This window comes from Amblyraja radiata, chromosome 46 (assembly GCF_010909765.2).
Source record: "Amblyraja radiata isolate CabotCenter1 chromosome 46, sAmbRad1.1.pri, whole genome shotgun sequence".
Classification (NCBI taxonomy): domain Eukaryota; kingdom Metazoa; phylum Chordata; class Chondrichthyes; order Rajiformes; family Rajidae; genus Amblyraja; species Amblyraja radiata.
The window spans coordinates 276,266-293,809 of record NC_046001.1 but is presented as its reverse complement, the minus strand read 5'-3'; the positions used below and the strand labels follow the sequence as shown (position 1 = coordinate 293,809).

Here is a 17,544-nt window from a genome sequence, read left to right as displayed (position 1 = left end):
AGCCCTATAATGATTATATCTATAGCTGGCCCTCCTGCACCATCTCATTAACCACTTACTAAATACACTATCTTACTACCTCTTGCCTCATCAGCTCATGGCACAGATAGTAATCTGGAGATCACATTCTGTGAAGGTTCACCAGACTGAAGAAGGTTCACCAGACTGATTCCTGGGATGTCAGGACTGTCTTATGAAGAAAGACTGGATAGACTTGGTTTATACTCTCTAGAATTTAGGAGATTGAGAGGGGATCTTATAGAAACTTACAAAATTCTTAAGGGGTTGGACAGGCTAGATGCAGGAAGATTGCTCCCGATGTTGGGGAAGTCCAGGACAAGGGGTCACAGCTTAAGGATAAGGGGGAAATCCTTTAAAACCGAGATGAGAAGAACTTTTTTCACACAGAGAGTGGTGAATCTCTGGAACTCCCTGCCACAGAGGGTAGTCGAGGCCAGTTCATTGGCTATATTTAAGAGGGAGTTAGATGTGGCCCTTGTGGCTAAGGGGATCAGAGGGTATGGAGAGAAGGCAGGTACGGGATACTGAGTTGGATGATCAGCCATGATCATATTGAATGGCGGTGCAGGCTCGAAGGGCCGAATGGCCTCTACACCTGCACCTAATTTCTATGTTTCTATGTTTCTATGAGAGATCCCGTTTTTTACCTTACTACCTAAAGCGTCCAGACTTTATCTACCTCATTGGAGACCCTCAGACTATCTTTAATCAGACTTTACCTTGCACAAAACATTATTCCCTTCATCCTGTATCGGTACACTTTGGATGGCTGGATTGTAATCATGACTGCACAGCACGTAACAAAAAAGATTTTTTTGCCCTCCCTCAGTACACGTGACAATAGTAAACTAAACTAACTCGTTAAATTATTTTTGTGGGACCTCACCTCCCATCTTACCTATGTCGTTGGTACCGATATGGACTGTGACCTCTGGCTGTTCACCCTCCCCTTCCTTGCCCTCTGAGAGGCAGCCTTCACCCTGACATCAGGGTCTGAAGGGGTTGGACAGGCTAGATGCAGGAAGATTGTTCCCGATGTTGGGGAAGTCCAGAACAAGGGGTCACAGTTTAAGGATAAAGGGGAAATCTTTTAGGACCGAGATGAGGAAAACATTTTTTTTCACACAGAGAGTGGTGAATCTGTGGAATTCTCTGCCACAGAAGGTAGTTGAGGCCACACAGTTCATTGGCTATATTTAAGAGGGAGTTAGATGTGGCCCTTGTGGCTAAAGGGATCAGGGGGTATGGAGAGAAGGCAGGTACGGGATACTGAGTTGGATGATCAGCCATGATCATATTGAATGGCGGTGCAGGCTCGAAGGGCCGAATGGCCTACTCCTGCACCTATTTTCTATGTTTCTATGTTTCTATCAGGGAGACAACACACCATCCTGGAATCTTGCTCCCGCCCACAGAAACGCTCGCCTGTACCCTGACCAGAGAGTCCCCTCTATCACTATCAAGATTGAACCCTATCCTTGGTAAATTGCTGCTGACTTTGCCCTGAGGCAAAGCTCAGCAGCCATAAATTAATTTAGTCTCGCTTTCTGTCTCCTTTATTTTAGTTTTAGTTTTAGAAATACAGCATAGAAACAAACTCTTCGACCCATATCCTACACACACTGGGGACAATTTACAATTTTACAAAGCCAGTTAACCTACGTTTTTGGAGTGTGGGAGGAAACCGGACCACCTGGAGAAAACCCACGCAGGTCACAGGGAGAAGGTACAAACTCCGTACAGACAGCACTGTGCTTGATCATGTGCTTTTCTGCAGTCTTCCATTAAAAAGGTTTACAGCCAATAAACCGGACACTGTTCCACAAACGAACACCTTCTCTGCGGATTCATGTTCCTTGCCCTCTCTGCTGATACACACACTAAACTTTTTTTCTCGTCTATTATATTGTTGCAAGTAAGAATTTCATTGTTCTATCTGGGACATATGACAAAAACACTCTTGAAACAATTGATTCCCAACTGATGTTAATGTTTTCTCCATGGAAGAGCCTTACTAAATTGATAATCGACTTTCTTCATGAATAACAAAGCAGACGTCTTTTAAAAATCCATTACTTTAAAGAGATGTAATCAAAAGTCCTTTCCCACAGGTGTGGGGGGGGGGGGGGGGGGTGGGATTGGGGGGGGGGGGGGGGGGGGGGGGGGGGATGTGTCCTTTCACCAACTGATCCCAAGTGTTCAGACCGCAACTGGGCCCAGTGCCCACAGTGGCAAAGACCAGAATTGGACCAAGTGCTCATGGTACAAAGATCAGAACATGAAACAGTTTGTTCCGGAGTGACCATCAAAATCCCATCCGTTCAACTGAATTGAGATCAGACAAGAAAATGCTGTCACTTTTCATCCATGGCAAAGTCAGCATGCAGTAAAAGGGGTTAATTAGTCAGCCCTGAACTTTGTTATTATTATGCTAGTATTGATTATTTTATATCATAGTAATATCAACCTACAGCCTTTGCCTTTGTAGCAGAAAAGTGAAAGTCTATTTCAAGTATCTCCATGCTGATTAGGCAGGACCGGTTGTAAAACAATGGCCCGTAATTAAAAGCCGTTCCAGGGATGCCGAGTCATATCCCAGAGAACGTTAATCAGTGCAGAAAATCAGCAAACTCGGCGGTTATAAACTATCTGATGGGTGGTGACTGATACAAGTGGAGAAAAGGGCTGGCAGAAGCTGAGGCTCCACTTGATTGAATGCACGAGTTGGGCCGAATGGCCTGTTTCCATGCTTTATGATTCTGAATGACAGTTTGATCAGCAAGAGTGGAGCTGGAGACAACGCAGCCAATGACTGGGCCAGGAAAAGTGTTTCAGATGTAAAAACAAATCAAGTCATTGGTCTGGGATCTGTCAACGTGATTCTTTGTCTGGAGTTGTGCTTTACATACTGCTGACATCAGCAGTGCAGGGTCCCACACTGACACACACATACAGGGGTACAGTCACACACACACACAGTGTACACAGGATCTCACACACACACACAGTGTAGAGGGTCCCACACTGACACACACACACACACACACACAGTGTAGAGGGTCCCACACTGACACACACACACACAGTGTAGAGGGTCCCACACTGACACACACACACACACACACACAGTGTAGAGGGTCCCACACTGACACACACACACACACACACAGTGTACACAGGGTCTCTCTCACACACAGTGTAGAGGGTCCCACATTGACACACACACGCACACACACACAGGGGTACAGAGTCACACACACACAGTGTACACAGGGTCTCACACACACACACAGTGTAGAGGGTCCCACACTGACACACACACACACAGTGTACACATGGTCTCTCTCACACACAGTGTAGAGGGTCCCACACTGACACACACACACACAGGGGTACAAGAGTCACACACACACACACACAGTGTACACAGGGTCTCTCTCATACAGTGTAGAGGGTCCCACACTGACACACACACGCACACACATACAGGGGTACAGTCACACACACACACACACAGTGTACACAGGGTCTCTCTCACACACACTGTAGAGGGTCCCACACTGACACACACACACAGGGGTACAGAGTCACACACACACACACAGTGTACACAGGGTCTCTCTCACACACAGTGTAGAGGGTCCCACACTGACACACACACGCACACACATACAGGGGTACAGTCACACACACACACACAGTGTACACAGGGTCTCTCTCACACACACTGTAGAGGGTCCCACACTGACACACACACACACACACACACACACAGGGGTACAGAGTCACACACACACACAGTGTACACAGTGTACACAGGGTCTCTCTCACACACACACACACAGTGTACAGGAGTCACACACACACAGTGTAGAGGGTCCCACACTGACACACACCCTTCTGTGCGTACAGGGTCACACACACACAGACACACACGGGGTGTACAGAAGATGAAACCGAGGCAGGAAGAGTCAGTTAGTGTGGGAGCTTTTGGCAGTCCCACGGGGGGGGGTTTGAAAGCCTGAGCCCATGGTCTTGCTGCTGCTCGCTGCTCTGGGGCCACCGGTGTAAAGGACAGTTATGAGAGCAGTGTGGGGCTGCGCTGTGGTCGGAGCCAGACTTCCCGCACTGCCACGCCTGATTAAACAGGCTGGGCAAGGTTCACCCAGGCCCTGTCCCAGCCTTCACAGGGGAACCTGGAATTCAAACCTCCACCATCAAAATCCCACCTTGAATGATTTCCGTACAATAGAATAACTTGATAAACATATCCCTTTAAACTGTTGACCGTAAATACGAAAGCCTGTCCCTGAATTGTTCCCTGACTGACTTTTGTCCGTCTGATAGCGGAGTTGAATGTGACGGGTACTCACCGCGATCCCACTCACAGCTCACCTCCAGTCCCGCTGCTCCTGAGCTTCTAGATCAACTTCAGTGACTGTCGGCCTTTGTACCGACTCACAAAGATATGCAGTGTTGTAATCCTCCAAGTGGCTGTAGCTGTGACCTTCCAATCAAGAAGATAGACACAAGCTCTTTGCCCCAGTCCTTGGGGACTGATTTTTAACCCTTTCCTTTCCTTCTCTCGGAAAACAAATTACTTTCTCTCTCTGACATAGAACAGTGCACAGCACAGGAACAGGCCCGACGGCCCACAATGTCTGAGCCAAACATGATCTATTCACCCCCTCTGCCTGCACCTTATCCATATCCCTCCATTCCTTGCAAATCCACGTGCCTATCTATAAGTCTCTTAAACGCCACTATTATATCTACAGTGCCCTCCATAATGTTTGGGACAAAGATCCATCATTTATTTATTTGCCTCTGCACTCCACAATTTGAGATTTGTAATTTTAAAAATATCACGTGGTTAAAGTGCACATTGTCAGATTTTAATAAAGGCAATTTTTATACATTTGGTTTCACCATGTAGAAATTACAGCTGTGTTTATACATAGTCCCCCCAGTCCGGAGTCGCCTTCCAGAGGGAAGTGATTCAAAGAGTTTGTGGCCAGGGTGAGAGGGGGTCAGAGATGATCTTGCCCGCTCGCTTCCTGGCCCTTGCAGTGTACAGTTCATCAATGGAGGGAAGGTTGCAGCCAATAACCTTCTCTGCTGATCCGACGATTGGCTGCAGCCTCCAGGTGTCGTGCTTGGTGGCTGACCCAAACCAGACCATGATGGAGAAGGTGAGGACAGACTCTACAATGGCCGTATAGAATTGGACCATCATTGCCTGTGGCAGATTGTGCTTCCTCAGCTGCCGCAGGAAGTACATCCTCTGTTGAGCCTTTTTGACTGTGGAGTCGATGGTGGTCCCCCATTTAAGGTCCCTTGGAGATGATGGTTCCCAGGAACTTAAATGACTCCACAGATGTGACTGTGGTGTTGTTGATGGTGAGGGGAGGGGGAGCTCTCCTAAAGTCTACAATCAATTCCACTGTCTTAAGAGCATTGAGCTCCAGATTGTTACTAAGGCACCAGAACGCCAGCTGTGTCACTTCCTGTCTGCAGGTAGATTCCTCCCCATCCTGGATCAGTCCAATCAGGGTTGTGTCATCTGCAAACTTGAAAAGCTTGACAGAGGAGTCTGTGGGGGTGCAGTCGTTGACTTAGAGAGAGTAACGCACTTTGATTCAGGGACACACAGCATGGAAACAGGCCTTTCGGCCAAGCATGTGCACATGGACCATTAACCACCTATTTACTCCAATCCTACATTAATCCCACCCTCCCCACATTCTCATTAACCCCCCCCCAGATTCTACCCCTCACCCACACACCAGTGACAATTTACAGCGGAGAATTAACCTACGGGCCTGCACGTCTTGGGAGATGTGGAAGTAAACTGGATCACCTGGGGGAAACCCATAAGGTCACAGGAAGAACGTGCAAACTCCCCATGGAGAGGGCCATGGTCAGAATTGAACTCAGCTCACTGGAGCCATGAGGGAGTGGCACTGCAGGCTATGCCACAGTGCCACCTCATCATTCCTCCTTCTTTCCAGTCAGAAATAGGTCATTATTGTTCCTTTGCAGAAGCCCCAATCAAGCCCATGTCACTCCTTTCCCAATCCTCTGAATCTGACCCTGACACTCCACCATAACATTTCATTTAATACCACATACAACAGTACAGCACAAGTACAGGCCCTTTGTACTAACTTCACCGTCATCCTGTTGAGTTTCACTGTCTTCCCAACTTATTATCACCTAGCACACCACCAACAATGAACCATTGTGGGCTCCACCTTTCCTTGATCATCATTACTTTTTGCATATCTTTCATTCATTTATATCTCTCGTTTCCCATTCCCCGGTCTCTCGGTTGGGCCGAAGGGCCTGTTTCTGCGCTGTATGGCTATGACTCAGCAGGAGATTATGCTTTACAGGGATGACCATACACGAGACAGTACCAGGCATAATTCCATTGACAAGGTGCTTCCACCAGCTTGCTCCCTCACTTGTACTGAAAGCATAGACTCCCACTATTAGATCAGTTATGGATGAGTTCGACCCAAAGATTAACATGCTGATTGTATGTGGAGCCGGTTCCCTCAGATACATTGTGGATCAGGAACATGAAATGCTGATCAAATCATTCAAAGGATTTTATTAAATAATACAGAAGAGCAATTCCCAATTTTCAGTGCAACACCAATTTATCACAAAGCATTTATTGATATTAGACATTACATTTCAAAATACTACTTCATTACTTCTGTTTGTGGACTTAAATATTTAGGCGCATTACATTCCCAGTAAAAAAAAATACATAGTGTTTATCAAGTTCTATAAAGTGATATAAAATTGCATGAACTGTGTGCTCACACTGAACTGGAAGCACAGAAACATATCAATGGAAGTGCATTCTCAAGAAGTATCCTGAACCTGTTAGCAAGGAGATTTTAAACAGAATATTAAATTAAATAATTTCAAAATATTAAACTTAAAGAGGAAAAGCAGGAGGGGGACTTTTATTCCTTGAAAATCAAGCCAAACCAATGTCTGACTCAAAGATAGGCATTTCTAAATACAGTCAGTGCTAATTCTTCTGGACATCTTGGTCAGTAAGGACAAGTTAGGCTGAAGGGAGACATACAGTTTCTATACTGTACGACTCCATGACCAATATGTAAAATTTAAAAAAATTAAAATAAATTGAAGGTCATTCTGCAAGGAGACGCTCCCTTCTCTTCACCCTGAACTTCTTAAAAAAAAATTACATAAACAAAGAAAGTTTCATACTATCTTACTCCAGAAGTTTCATTCAAACCATGGGGATAGATGGGGACATCTGCCCAGATTCCTCAGTGCTGTGTTCAATTAGTTTAGGCCTCTTGGATTACTGGATCAGTGATATATGATCACCCATTAAACCATTTTCTCCTCTCCTGAAGATATTCAGACATCTCACTGCTGCTTGCAAGAGGCAGAATGGAGCAAGTCAACATACTTTGCGACATCACAGTTGAACTGGGCAACCAGTCACGTGAACTTTGTCCGGCACGAGTGAATGGATGGGAACCCACACAGCACCGACCAGATAATGAACCTTGAATCCATCTGGTCTGTGTGGCTCAGTGCTAATTCAGCTGCCCCTTTTCCCCACCGAGTTAGCAGGAGATGCTCTCCACTGTATTCTGGCTGTACTGACTCAGCCTATGAAATGACAATTTCAGATCTAACTCGAGTGTTCTACCAAAAACATCGTCACCAGGCAGACTTCCTTGTAGCTCCTGCTTAAGGTTGGTGCCGAGGAAAAGGAAATGATCAAACGACAGGACAGGGAAGCCACACTGGTGGATGATGTTAGCGGCAGGGACTTGGCAAAGAAATTGGCCCCATATTTGGAATAACCAGGAATTAGAATTAAAGTCAGATTTCGGAAGACTTTCAGAGCAGCTGTTGCATATTTTCTAACCTTTATACTAAGCTACTTCTGTCAGATGCGATCCCAAGAGAGACTGCAAACCCTTTCTGGAGTTGGCCTACAGATATCGAGCAAGATTGGTTGGAGAGATCCCGTTTGTAATTTAATTTTCTCTTCAGAAAGTTCAGGCAGTGCGGTCCGGCACTGGCTAGTATCCAAACTCTTCGGAAGATGCGATCTGTGAACAAGACACAGACCTCTTCCTGCCCGGGAGCCCAGGAAGCGAGTGACCATATTTATCCACACACCAGCAGTGACCACGCCTTCTGCCTTTTGATGATTTACACTGAGAAAAACATTAGAAACATGTTAAACCCATATATCTGCATTGTCTTTCATGTTAAGGGGAACAGGCAGGACTATGGGGTTGAGAGGGAAAGATAGATCAGCCATGAATGAATGGCAGAGTAGACTTGATGGGCCGAATGGCCTAATTCCGCTCCTAGAACTTATAGTCAAGTCACATTTATTTCTATAGCACATTTAAAAAACAACTCTCGTTGGCCAAAGTGCTTTACATTTGTTATAAGAATAGTATAAACAAACAAACTACATACATATATACATGTAGCCCTCACTCAGTGGACATCAGGAAACGCTTGGGAGTATAGATACGTTTTTAGTCTTGACTTAAAGGAGTCGATGGAGGGGGCAGTTCTGATGGGAAGGGGGATGCTGTTCCACAGTCTAGGAGCTGCAACCGCAAAGGCTCCGTCGGTCGCCCCTGAGCTTATGCCTAGACCGCGGGATGTTCAGCAACCCCAAGTCGGCCGATCTGAGGGGCCTGGAGGTGGAGTGGTGGGTGAGAAGACTTTTTAATGTAGGAGGGGGCAAGCCCATTGAGGGCTTTGTAGACATAGAGGAACTTATCGTTCATTCTCTAAACCTCCCAATAGAGTTTCACAGTCAATGAGGTCACTGTGTTCAGAGAATGCAATTTGTACAGAGAAACCTCCCCCAAACTGTAATTTTGGAAATAATCTCTTTATAGTGTTGGATTTTAGACAAGTGCACCTGGGATAATTCCCTTTTTTTTTTCCAGATAGTCCCAAGGGAAATTTTCCGAGGTCAATCTGAAATATTAACATCTCTTCCAAACAATCGCCGGGAAAATGTAGTCAAATGGTCGTTATAAATCAGCTCATGTCCAAACAGAGATGCATATGAGGTTTGTACAACCGTGTAGTTGTAACTGTAGTGTACAACTGGGCAGCAAAATCCATGTCATTGTTTTCTCGCCCCAATTTTAAGGATGAGAACAATTGTGGGCCTGCCATTATCACAGACATTTCATCCCACTTGCCAGACATGGACTCGGCATTCTGCATTCACGGTTAGTTGTTTTAAAACAAAAAAACTTTAAAATATAGGTCGGTAAATGCAGACTTCTGCATTTGTCAAAATCCTATCCAACTCTCCGATTAGCACAGTTATACAGAGCACAGAGCCTCTTGTTTTTGGTCAGCGTGTTAACTGATCACACCCAACGAGTGGGGAGGAACTGGTCCTACTGGGAAGGGAAGGCAAACGCTGTTAAGGGCCTGTCCCACTCGAGCGATATTTGGACGACAGCCTAAAAAGAGGTTGTCGCGTCGTGAGGCGTGGTGACGCATGCAGCGACGCGCGGTAATGGGCGATGCTTCCTTGTCGCCCCAGGATTTTGGAATGTTCAAAATCCTGGGGCGACATTTGGGTGTCTCATCATGTCGTGCGCCCTGTCACACGCTGTCCTGTGGGTGATGCCCGGTTAGGGTTGGGGTTAGGGTTGAGGCTGTAAAATATTTTTCCTTCAATGCATGGATGTTAAACATTAATATATTAACATTAATACAATAAAATCAATTGTGCAAATGAAAAGATGTCCGAGTCATTCAGTTTCATTTATAGATGTGTTGGCCCGCTTCCAGATCCGATCACCGTCTCTATAACTTTTCACAGGGATGGATTCAGTGAGTGAAGATTGAACTCCCCTCTTTCTTCCCCCTCCCACCCCCATCCCTCCTTCGGAGAGACCATTGGAAGAGAGATCTGCCTCTGGGACAACTCATGGCCAACAGTTTAGTTCCCATGAGGAGCAGGCAGAATATTGGGGGTTCGAGTCAAACTCCTGGAGCCCCTCTGTCACATTTAATTCAGAGATACAGTGCCCTTCGGTCCACCGAGTCCGCACCGACCAGCGATCCCGCGCACACTATCCCACACACGCTAGGGACAATTTATACTTATACCAAGCCGATCAACCTAGAGTTAGGGTCTGGGTTTCCTCCCGCACTCCAAAGGCGCACAGGTTTGTATAAATTGTCCCTAGTGTGTGTGTGTGTGGGATAGTGTGCGGGGGATTGCTGGTCGCAGGCTGGGTCCACAAATGGGGATGCGAGGGGAAGGGGGTGGTGGATAAGGGGGAGAAGAGTGGAGCGGGGAGAAGGAAGGACGAGGGGGGGGGGGGGGCGGGAGGAAGGGAAGGGTGGGGGAGGTGTGGAGAAGGAGGGATGGGCACGGGGGGGGGGGGGGGGGGGGGGGGGGGGGAAAGAGGGGAGAGGGGAGTTCAGTCTACACTTACTGAACCCATCCCTATGAAAAGTTAGAGACGGTGATCGGATCTGGAAGCGGGCCAACACATCTATAAATAAAACTAATAAATAATAAATAAAACGACTCAGACATCTTTTCATTTGCACAATTGATCTTATTGTAATAATTTTAATATATTAATGTTTAAAATCCATGCATTGAAGGAAGAATATTTTACAGCCTCAACCCTGACCGGGCATCACCGCATGACAGCGTACGTCAGAGCGCATGTCGTGCAACTTGACGGTTTTACGGGCGTCAGTCACTGACGCTCCACAGTTGCCCAAATGCGACGGGCCCTTTTAAGATGACAGATTGTTTAAAAAACAGTTGATGTCCATTTCCCTTTTCTTTTCACACCATCTATGACTCGATGGTTCTTTGGGAGGCTTGGTAGGGGTTTAGTAGGCACAGGGCTTCAATGATCGCAAATGATAAAGTGATTACTGCGGTGACTGGGTTCACTGTTTACCTGTTTGCTCCGGTAGTAACCTCTCTTATCGCAGTTCGGGATGTAGATGTCTTCTGGGCTGCGTAAAAACTCTGGCTGAAGATCCTGCAGAATCAACTCCATTTCCCTTCGGCATGGGCCCTAAGTACAGATCAACAATTGGACAGTGTTTAAAGACAGCAGAGTGAAAGATCAATCCAAAACCCTAATCCACCCTTCAAAGCTTGTGTCCCAATCCAACTTTCCCCAGCACATGTGTGGGAAGGAACTGCAGATGTGGGTTTACACTGAAGATAGACACAAAGTGCTGGAGTAACTCAGCGGGTCAGGCAGCATCTATGGCGCTAAGGAAATAGGCAACGTTTTGGGTCGAAACCCGTAAGGGTTTCGGCCCGAAACGTTGCCTATTTCCAGAAGGATTTCGGCCCGAAACGTTGCCTATTTCCTTCGCTCCATAGTTGCTGCTGCACCATAACTCAGTGGGTCAGGCAGCATCTGTGGAGAACATGGATAGGTGACGTTTCACAGAGTGCTGGAGTAACTCAGCGGGTCAGGCAGCATCTGTGGAGAACATGGATAGGTGACGTTTCACAGAGTGCTGGAGTAACTCAGCGGGTCAGGCAGCATCTGTGGAGAACATGGATAGGTGACGTTTCACAGAGTGCTGGAGTAACTCAGCGGGTCAGGCAGCATCTGTGGAGAACATGGATAGGTGACGTTTCAAAGAATGCTGGAGTAACTCAGCGGGTCAGGCAGCATCTGTGGAGAACATGGATAGGTGACGTTTCACAGAGTGCTGGAGTAACTCAGCGGGTCAGGCAGCATCTATGGCGCTAAGGAAATAGGCAACGTTTTGGGTCGAAACCCGCAAGGGTTTCGGCCCGAAACGTTGCCTATTTCCAGAAGGATTTCGGCCCGAAACGTTGCCTATTTCCTTCGCTCCATAGTTGCTGCTGCACCATAACTCAGTGGGTCAGGCAGCATCTGTGGAGAACATGGATAGGTGACGTTTCACAGAGTGCTGGAGTAACTCAGCGGGTCAGGCAGCATCTGTGGAGAACATGGATAGGTGACGTTTCACAGAGTGCTGGAGTAACTCAGCGGGTCAGGCAGCATCTGTGGAGAACATGGATAGGTGATGTTTCACAGAGTGCTGGAGTAACTCAGCGGGTCAGGCAGCATCTGTGGAGAACATGGATAGGTGATGTTTCACAGAGTGCTGGAGTAACTCAGCGGGTCAGGCAGCATCTGTGGAGAACATGGATAGGTGACGTTTCACAGAGTGCTGGAGTAACTCAGCGGGTCAGGCAGCATCTGTGGAGAACATGGATAGGTGACGTTTCACAGAGTGCTGGAGTAACTCAGTGGGTCCAGCAGCATCTGTGGAGAACATGGATAGGTGACGTTTCACAGAGTGCTGGAGTAACTCAGCGGGTCAGGCAGCATCTGTGGAGAACATGGATAGGTGACGTTTCAGTCTAAAGAGTCTCGACCCAAAACGTCACCTATTCCATGTTCTCCACAGATGCTGCCTGACCACACTTTCTGAGTGAAGAAAAGATATTGCTGTAGGAGGTTACACTTGTTCCCAATGTTCATTGAGATTACATCTAAAACTAAATCTCCATTGGCTTAAAACGAATCCTGACACCCCTATTCATTACATTGGGGTGGTCTTCAATGACAAATCTGAGAGCAAATTGGTCTAATTTAAAGAGAGATGCAGAGTATAATACCTCAGATGCTAGAAATCAGAAATTAAATTGCTTTGTGGGCAAATTTACTTTTACTTCTTTCAACTTTGTATTCTACATCGGTTGCTCACAACATGGTCTCTGCTACAATGAGGAGACCAAACAAACTGTGCAAATGCTCAACAGAACACTTCTATTAGGTTTATAAGCAAGACCAAGTTTTGAGATGACTAACATTAATATTGAATTGAATTCTTTGCCACAATGTAATTCCTCGCTTGTATACCCATGGTATGCAATAGCTGCTACATAACGGGCACCGACAAAGTTACAAAGTGACCCACACCAGGTTTCCCCCCCCCCCCCCCCCCCCCCCCCCCCCCCCCCCCCCCCCCCCCCCCAATCACGCCGATCCCCCCACACCTATACTGTGACCTCTACACACCCCTGTTCAATTCTAATGAAGCAGCACCTTCTCTTTCAATTGGTCACTTAATGTTCTTCCAAGTAACACAGAATTCAACAACTTCAGGTAAGGATTCTGCTATTCCCAACTATACATCCTCCAGAACCGCTTCCTGGCCACACACTCATCTCCCTGCTACCTTCAGGTAGAAGGTACAGGAGCCTGAAGACTGCAACAACTAGGTTCAGGAATAGTTACTTCCCCACAGCCATCAGGCTATTAAACCTGGCTCGGACAAAACTCTGATTATTAGCAACCACTTTCTGTTATTTGCACTACCAGTTTATTTATTCATGTGTGTATATATTTATATCATGGTATATGGACACATTTATCTGTTTTGTAGTAAATGCCTACTATTTTTCTGTGTGCTTAAGCAAAGCAAGAATTTCATTGTCCTATACAGGGACACATGACAATAAACTCACTTGAACACTTGTGTGTCACACCTCAAACCCAACTGTTTTATACCACCAATCCTTATAAATTTCTTCTGACTCCACTCCCTGACCCCCCCCCAATTAAACATACAATTGACTCACAAAGCCTAAATTTACATATTCCTAAGCACACAAGGCATTTGTCAAATTATTGCAGCAAGCTCCAAGTTAATACAAGATAGACACAAAAAGCTGCAGTAACTCAGCGGGTCAGACAGCATCTCTGGAGAAAAGGAATAGGTAATGTTTTGGGTCTAGATCCTTCTTCAGACCAACCGAAAATGTCACCTACTCCTTTTCTCCAGAGATGCTGTCTGACCCGCTGAGTTATTTCAGCTTTGTGTCTATCTTCAGTATAAAACAGCATCTGCAGTTCCTTCCTATACATTTTGTCTAGCTTAATATATCTGGCACTTTCTGTTTCTAATTGTACTGGAATGTATATTCCAGTGTGTCAACCCTTGAAATATGCATTGAATTTGCTGCGGTGCTTGTGTTCTCCTCAAACCTGGCACTTACGTATTCAGAGTCTGGTGCAAGTGTGGTGACTGGTGTAGATTTTGATGGGGTCGTCATGGTGTGCACAGTTCCCATTGCCGATTGGCGGTTTCCTTCATGAGGTTTCAGTTTCAAGCGGTGGCCAGGATTTTCATGGGTTTTGCCACCTTGTCGTCTCTTTCCGAAAGAATATTTTTCATTGGCATCCAGGGGCCTTCCTGCAAGAATGTGAATAGACCAGTCAGTTAGAGAGCCCAAGATCACACAGTCTCAATGTAAGATTTAAAAGCACCATTTTCTCACAAAGCCTACATCTATGTATTCCTAAGCACACAAGGGATTTGCCGAATTATTGCAGGAATCTCTAGCTTTCACACTGCTTATGAGAGATCACCTTATGATAAACCCGCAATTGGATCAGCATATTGGGCAACAAAAACATGAGAAACATACGAACCATTTCACCTTCCTACTGTACAATGAACAAATGCCACTTACCATACAAGTGTTAGTGGGAGCAAAGAGAATCTCTTGCAATAACACTTCTCGTCAGCAGGGGGATCTCAATCGATTTGGGCTAATGGATTCACCCCAAATCTGTAGTTAACTTTTTTTTTGACAGAAGTGTATGTCAGTCATAGCTCAGATATCGCTCGCTCACCTCTGAACCAGAACGACACAAGCTCAACTCGCACTTTAGGGAAATACATAATGCAGGTTAACATCCCTGCCACAGTGTTGCACTGCCAGTGGTGCTGCCTTTCAGATCAGACGCAAGCTAAGCCTCCCCCTCTGCTCACTCAATGGCACAATTTCAAAAGCAAGCTGGGGAGTTTTGTCCACTCTCTGTACCTTTATTCAATCAATGGTGTTTGTGGAAGTTTCTTGTACATAGGCTACCACATCTTTATACATAACAATAGTGGCCTCACTTCCAGATACACTGCACTTAATTGGGATAAGGACAGTATTCAATCTAGATACCAGTACAAACATTACAGCATTTCATAGAATGCACATGATAGAACATGTAGATCGTTCCACTTTAGAAGGAAATTGAAATTATAATTCACTAAACATTTTTTGAAGGAATAATCCTGGTTTCAGCAATATTACAACTTGCAACTTGAAAAAGAAGAAATCCAAAGCCCAATACCTTCCTCCAGTTTTTCTCCCAGCAAAAGAGATATTATTTAGAAGATAGAGACAAAATGCTGGAGTAACACTGCAGCACAGGCAGTATCTCTGATGAGAACGAATGGGTGACATTTCGGGTCGAGACCCTTCTTCAGACTATCAAGGGAGAGGGAGGCACAGAGGTAAGGAAATTCAAGAGATCAAAAGAGATGAAGATCAAGGAAATGCAGAATAAATCATTGTTAGCTACGAGAAGGTGTCAGTCCAGTCAGTATAGTTTGGTGGAGGGACATCTCCAATACAGATTCCCAACACCGATCCACTGTCCCTGCATCGTGACCTGCTTCCCCAAGACTTCATTATATAAAGCCTCAAATATTTCATAAGACCATTAGATGTGGGTGCAGAATTAGGCCATTCAGCCAATCAAGTCTGCTTCACCATTCGACCACGGCTGATCTATTTTCCCTCTCAACCCTCTTGAATGTTCAGCTTATTTATGAGAAGGGCAGTTGAATGGCGGAGTAGACTTGATGGGCCGAATGGCCTAATTCTGCTCCTAGAACTTATGCAAGATGCAACTCAGTTAAATGTGTCTGGATGGCAACTTCTCGTACTTGTCATCTTGAACAAATGAAGCTCTGGCACCTAGAGCTTGCCATCCAGACACATGCAGATGCTGGTTTACAAGAAAAAGGACACACAGTGCTGGTCAGGCAGCATCTGTGGAGAACATGGATAGGTGACGTTTCACAGAGTGCTGGAGTAACTCAGCGGGTCAGGCAGCATCTGTGGGGAACATGGATAGGTGACGTTTCACAGAGTGCTGGAGTAACTCAGCGGGTCAGGCAGCATCTGTGGAGAACATGGATAGGTGACGTTTCACAGAGTGCTGGAGTAACTCAGCGGGTCAGGCAGCATCTGTGGGGAACATGGATAGGTGACGTTTCACAGAGTGCTGGAGTAACTCAGCGGGTGCAGCAGCATCTATGGAGCTAAGGAAATAGGCAACGTTTCGGGCCGAAACCCTTCCGGGTTTCGGCCCGAAACGTTGCCTATTTCCAGAAGGGGTTCGGCCCAAAACGTTGCCTATTTCCTTAGCTCCATAGATGCTGCTGCACCATAACTCAGTGAGTCAGGCAGCATCTGTGGAGAACATGGAGAGTTCACAGACATGCTGGAGTAACTCAGCTAACTGCATTTCGTTGTCTCCGTACTGTACATCGACAATGACAATGACAATGAAAGTTGAATCTGAATCTGAATCTGACCCGAAACAATAACGTCACCCATCCCTTCTCTCCACAGATGCTGCCTGTCCCGCTGAGTTACTTACTCCAGCTTACATTTAAGAGATTGCAACGACAGATGGCACAATGGGCTAAGTGTTCGGACGACAGATGGCACAATGGGCTAAGTGTTCGGCTGGCAACCGGAAGGTAGCCGGTTCGAATCCCGCTTGGAGTGCATACTGTCGTTGTGTCCTTGGGCAAGACACTTCACCCACCTTTGCCTGTGTGTGTGGATGTAATTATGTGAAGCACTTTGGGGTCAATGCAAGTTGACTAAAAATGTGCTATATAAATAAAGAAATTTAATTTAATTTAATTTGGTGTAAATCCACCGCGCTCTCCCTCTCTCATTCACTCACCCGTGTGCTGGAGCTGGTTGCGGCGCTTGACAGAGCGGCGACACACGCCCCGGCCTTGCAGCAACGCCTGCAAGGGTGCGGGCTGCCCGCCGCGGGGCACGCACCTGAGGCCAGAGGCGCATCGCTCGGTGTACACCCCGCACGCCGCTCCCTCCGCCAGCGCGCATGTCAGGCAGCAGCCGCAGCCGGACTCTCTCACCAGCTCGCAGCCCCTGGGGGGGTGGCAGGCCGACACCTCCTCCTCGCTGCACCCGCCGCACTCGATCATCGCCGCCAGCGCACCCAGCCGGCTGCACAGTCCCAGCCCAGCGAGCAGCACGCACATCCCCAGCATTGTTTGCAGCAGCTTGAATGCTCCACGACATTGCTCAGCCTGCTATTCCCCCTCTTTTTAAATAGGCAGGCAAGGGCAGGCCCCGGAATCTGAATAAGTAAGAGATTATTTAAATCACACGCGGAGGGAGGACGAGTTATGTACGTGACAGGGTGCCCGCTCCTTGTTCGCATGGCTTGTGAATGGGATGGTCTGACACTACATGCAAAAAGTTTACTCACTACCAATCAACTTTTTATATTTTGTTTTAACTTGGTTTGGTTTTTGGATTACACGATTGCTTTTGGTAACCACTTTTTAAATAAGCATATTGCATTCATAAGTACTTATTTCCTCTTATCTCGA

General features: G+C 46.5%; 2 protein-coding genes across 4 annotated transcripts in view; both read right to left on the bottom strand.

Moving 5' to 3' along the window:
- soat2 (sterol O-acyltransferase 2) overlaps positions 1-4,595 on the bottom strand; it is a 34,384-nt gene extending 29,789 nt beyond the window's left edge. For 2 of the 3 annotated variants that reach the window (XM_033015696.1, XM_033015698.1), the window contains exon 1: positions 4,395-4,595. The gene's annotated coding sequence lies outside the window, so the exon portion shown is untranslated. The remainder of the gene's footprint in view (positions 1-4,394) is intronic. The other variant, XM_033015697.1, reaches the window with a different exon arrangement.
- Positions 4,596-6,611: 2,016 nt separating this feature from the next.
- LOC116968807 (insulin-like growth factor-binding protein 5) lies at positions 6,612-17,236 on the bottom strand. The gene is made up of 4 exons (XM_033015699.1): positions 16,866-17,236; positions 14,099-14,295; positions 11,001-11,120; positions 6,612-8,243 (listed from the first exon to the last, which is right to left on the bottom strand). Exons 1-4 carry the CDS (start codon positions 17,197-17,199, stop codon positions 8,106-8,108), a joined length of 789 nt encoding a protein of 262 aa, XP_032871590.1. The 5' UTR covers positions 17,200-17,236; the 3' UTR covers positions 6,612-8,105.
- Positions 17,237-17,544: the final 308 nt, after the last annotated feature.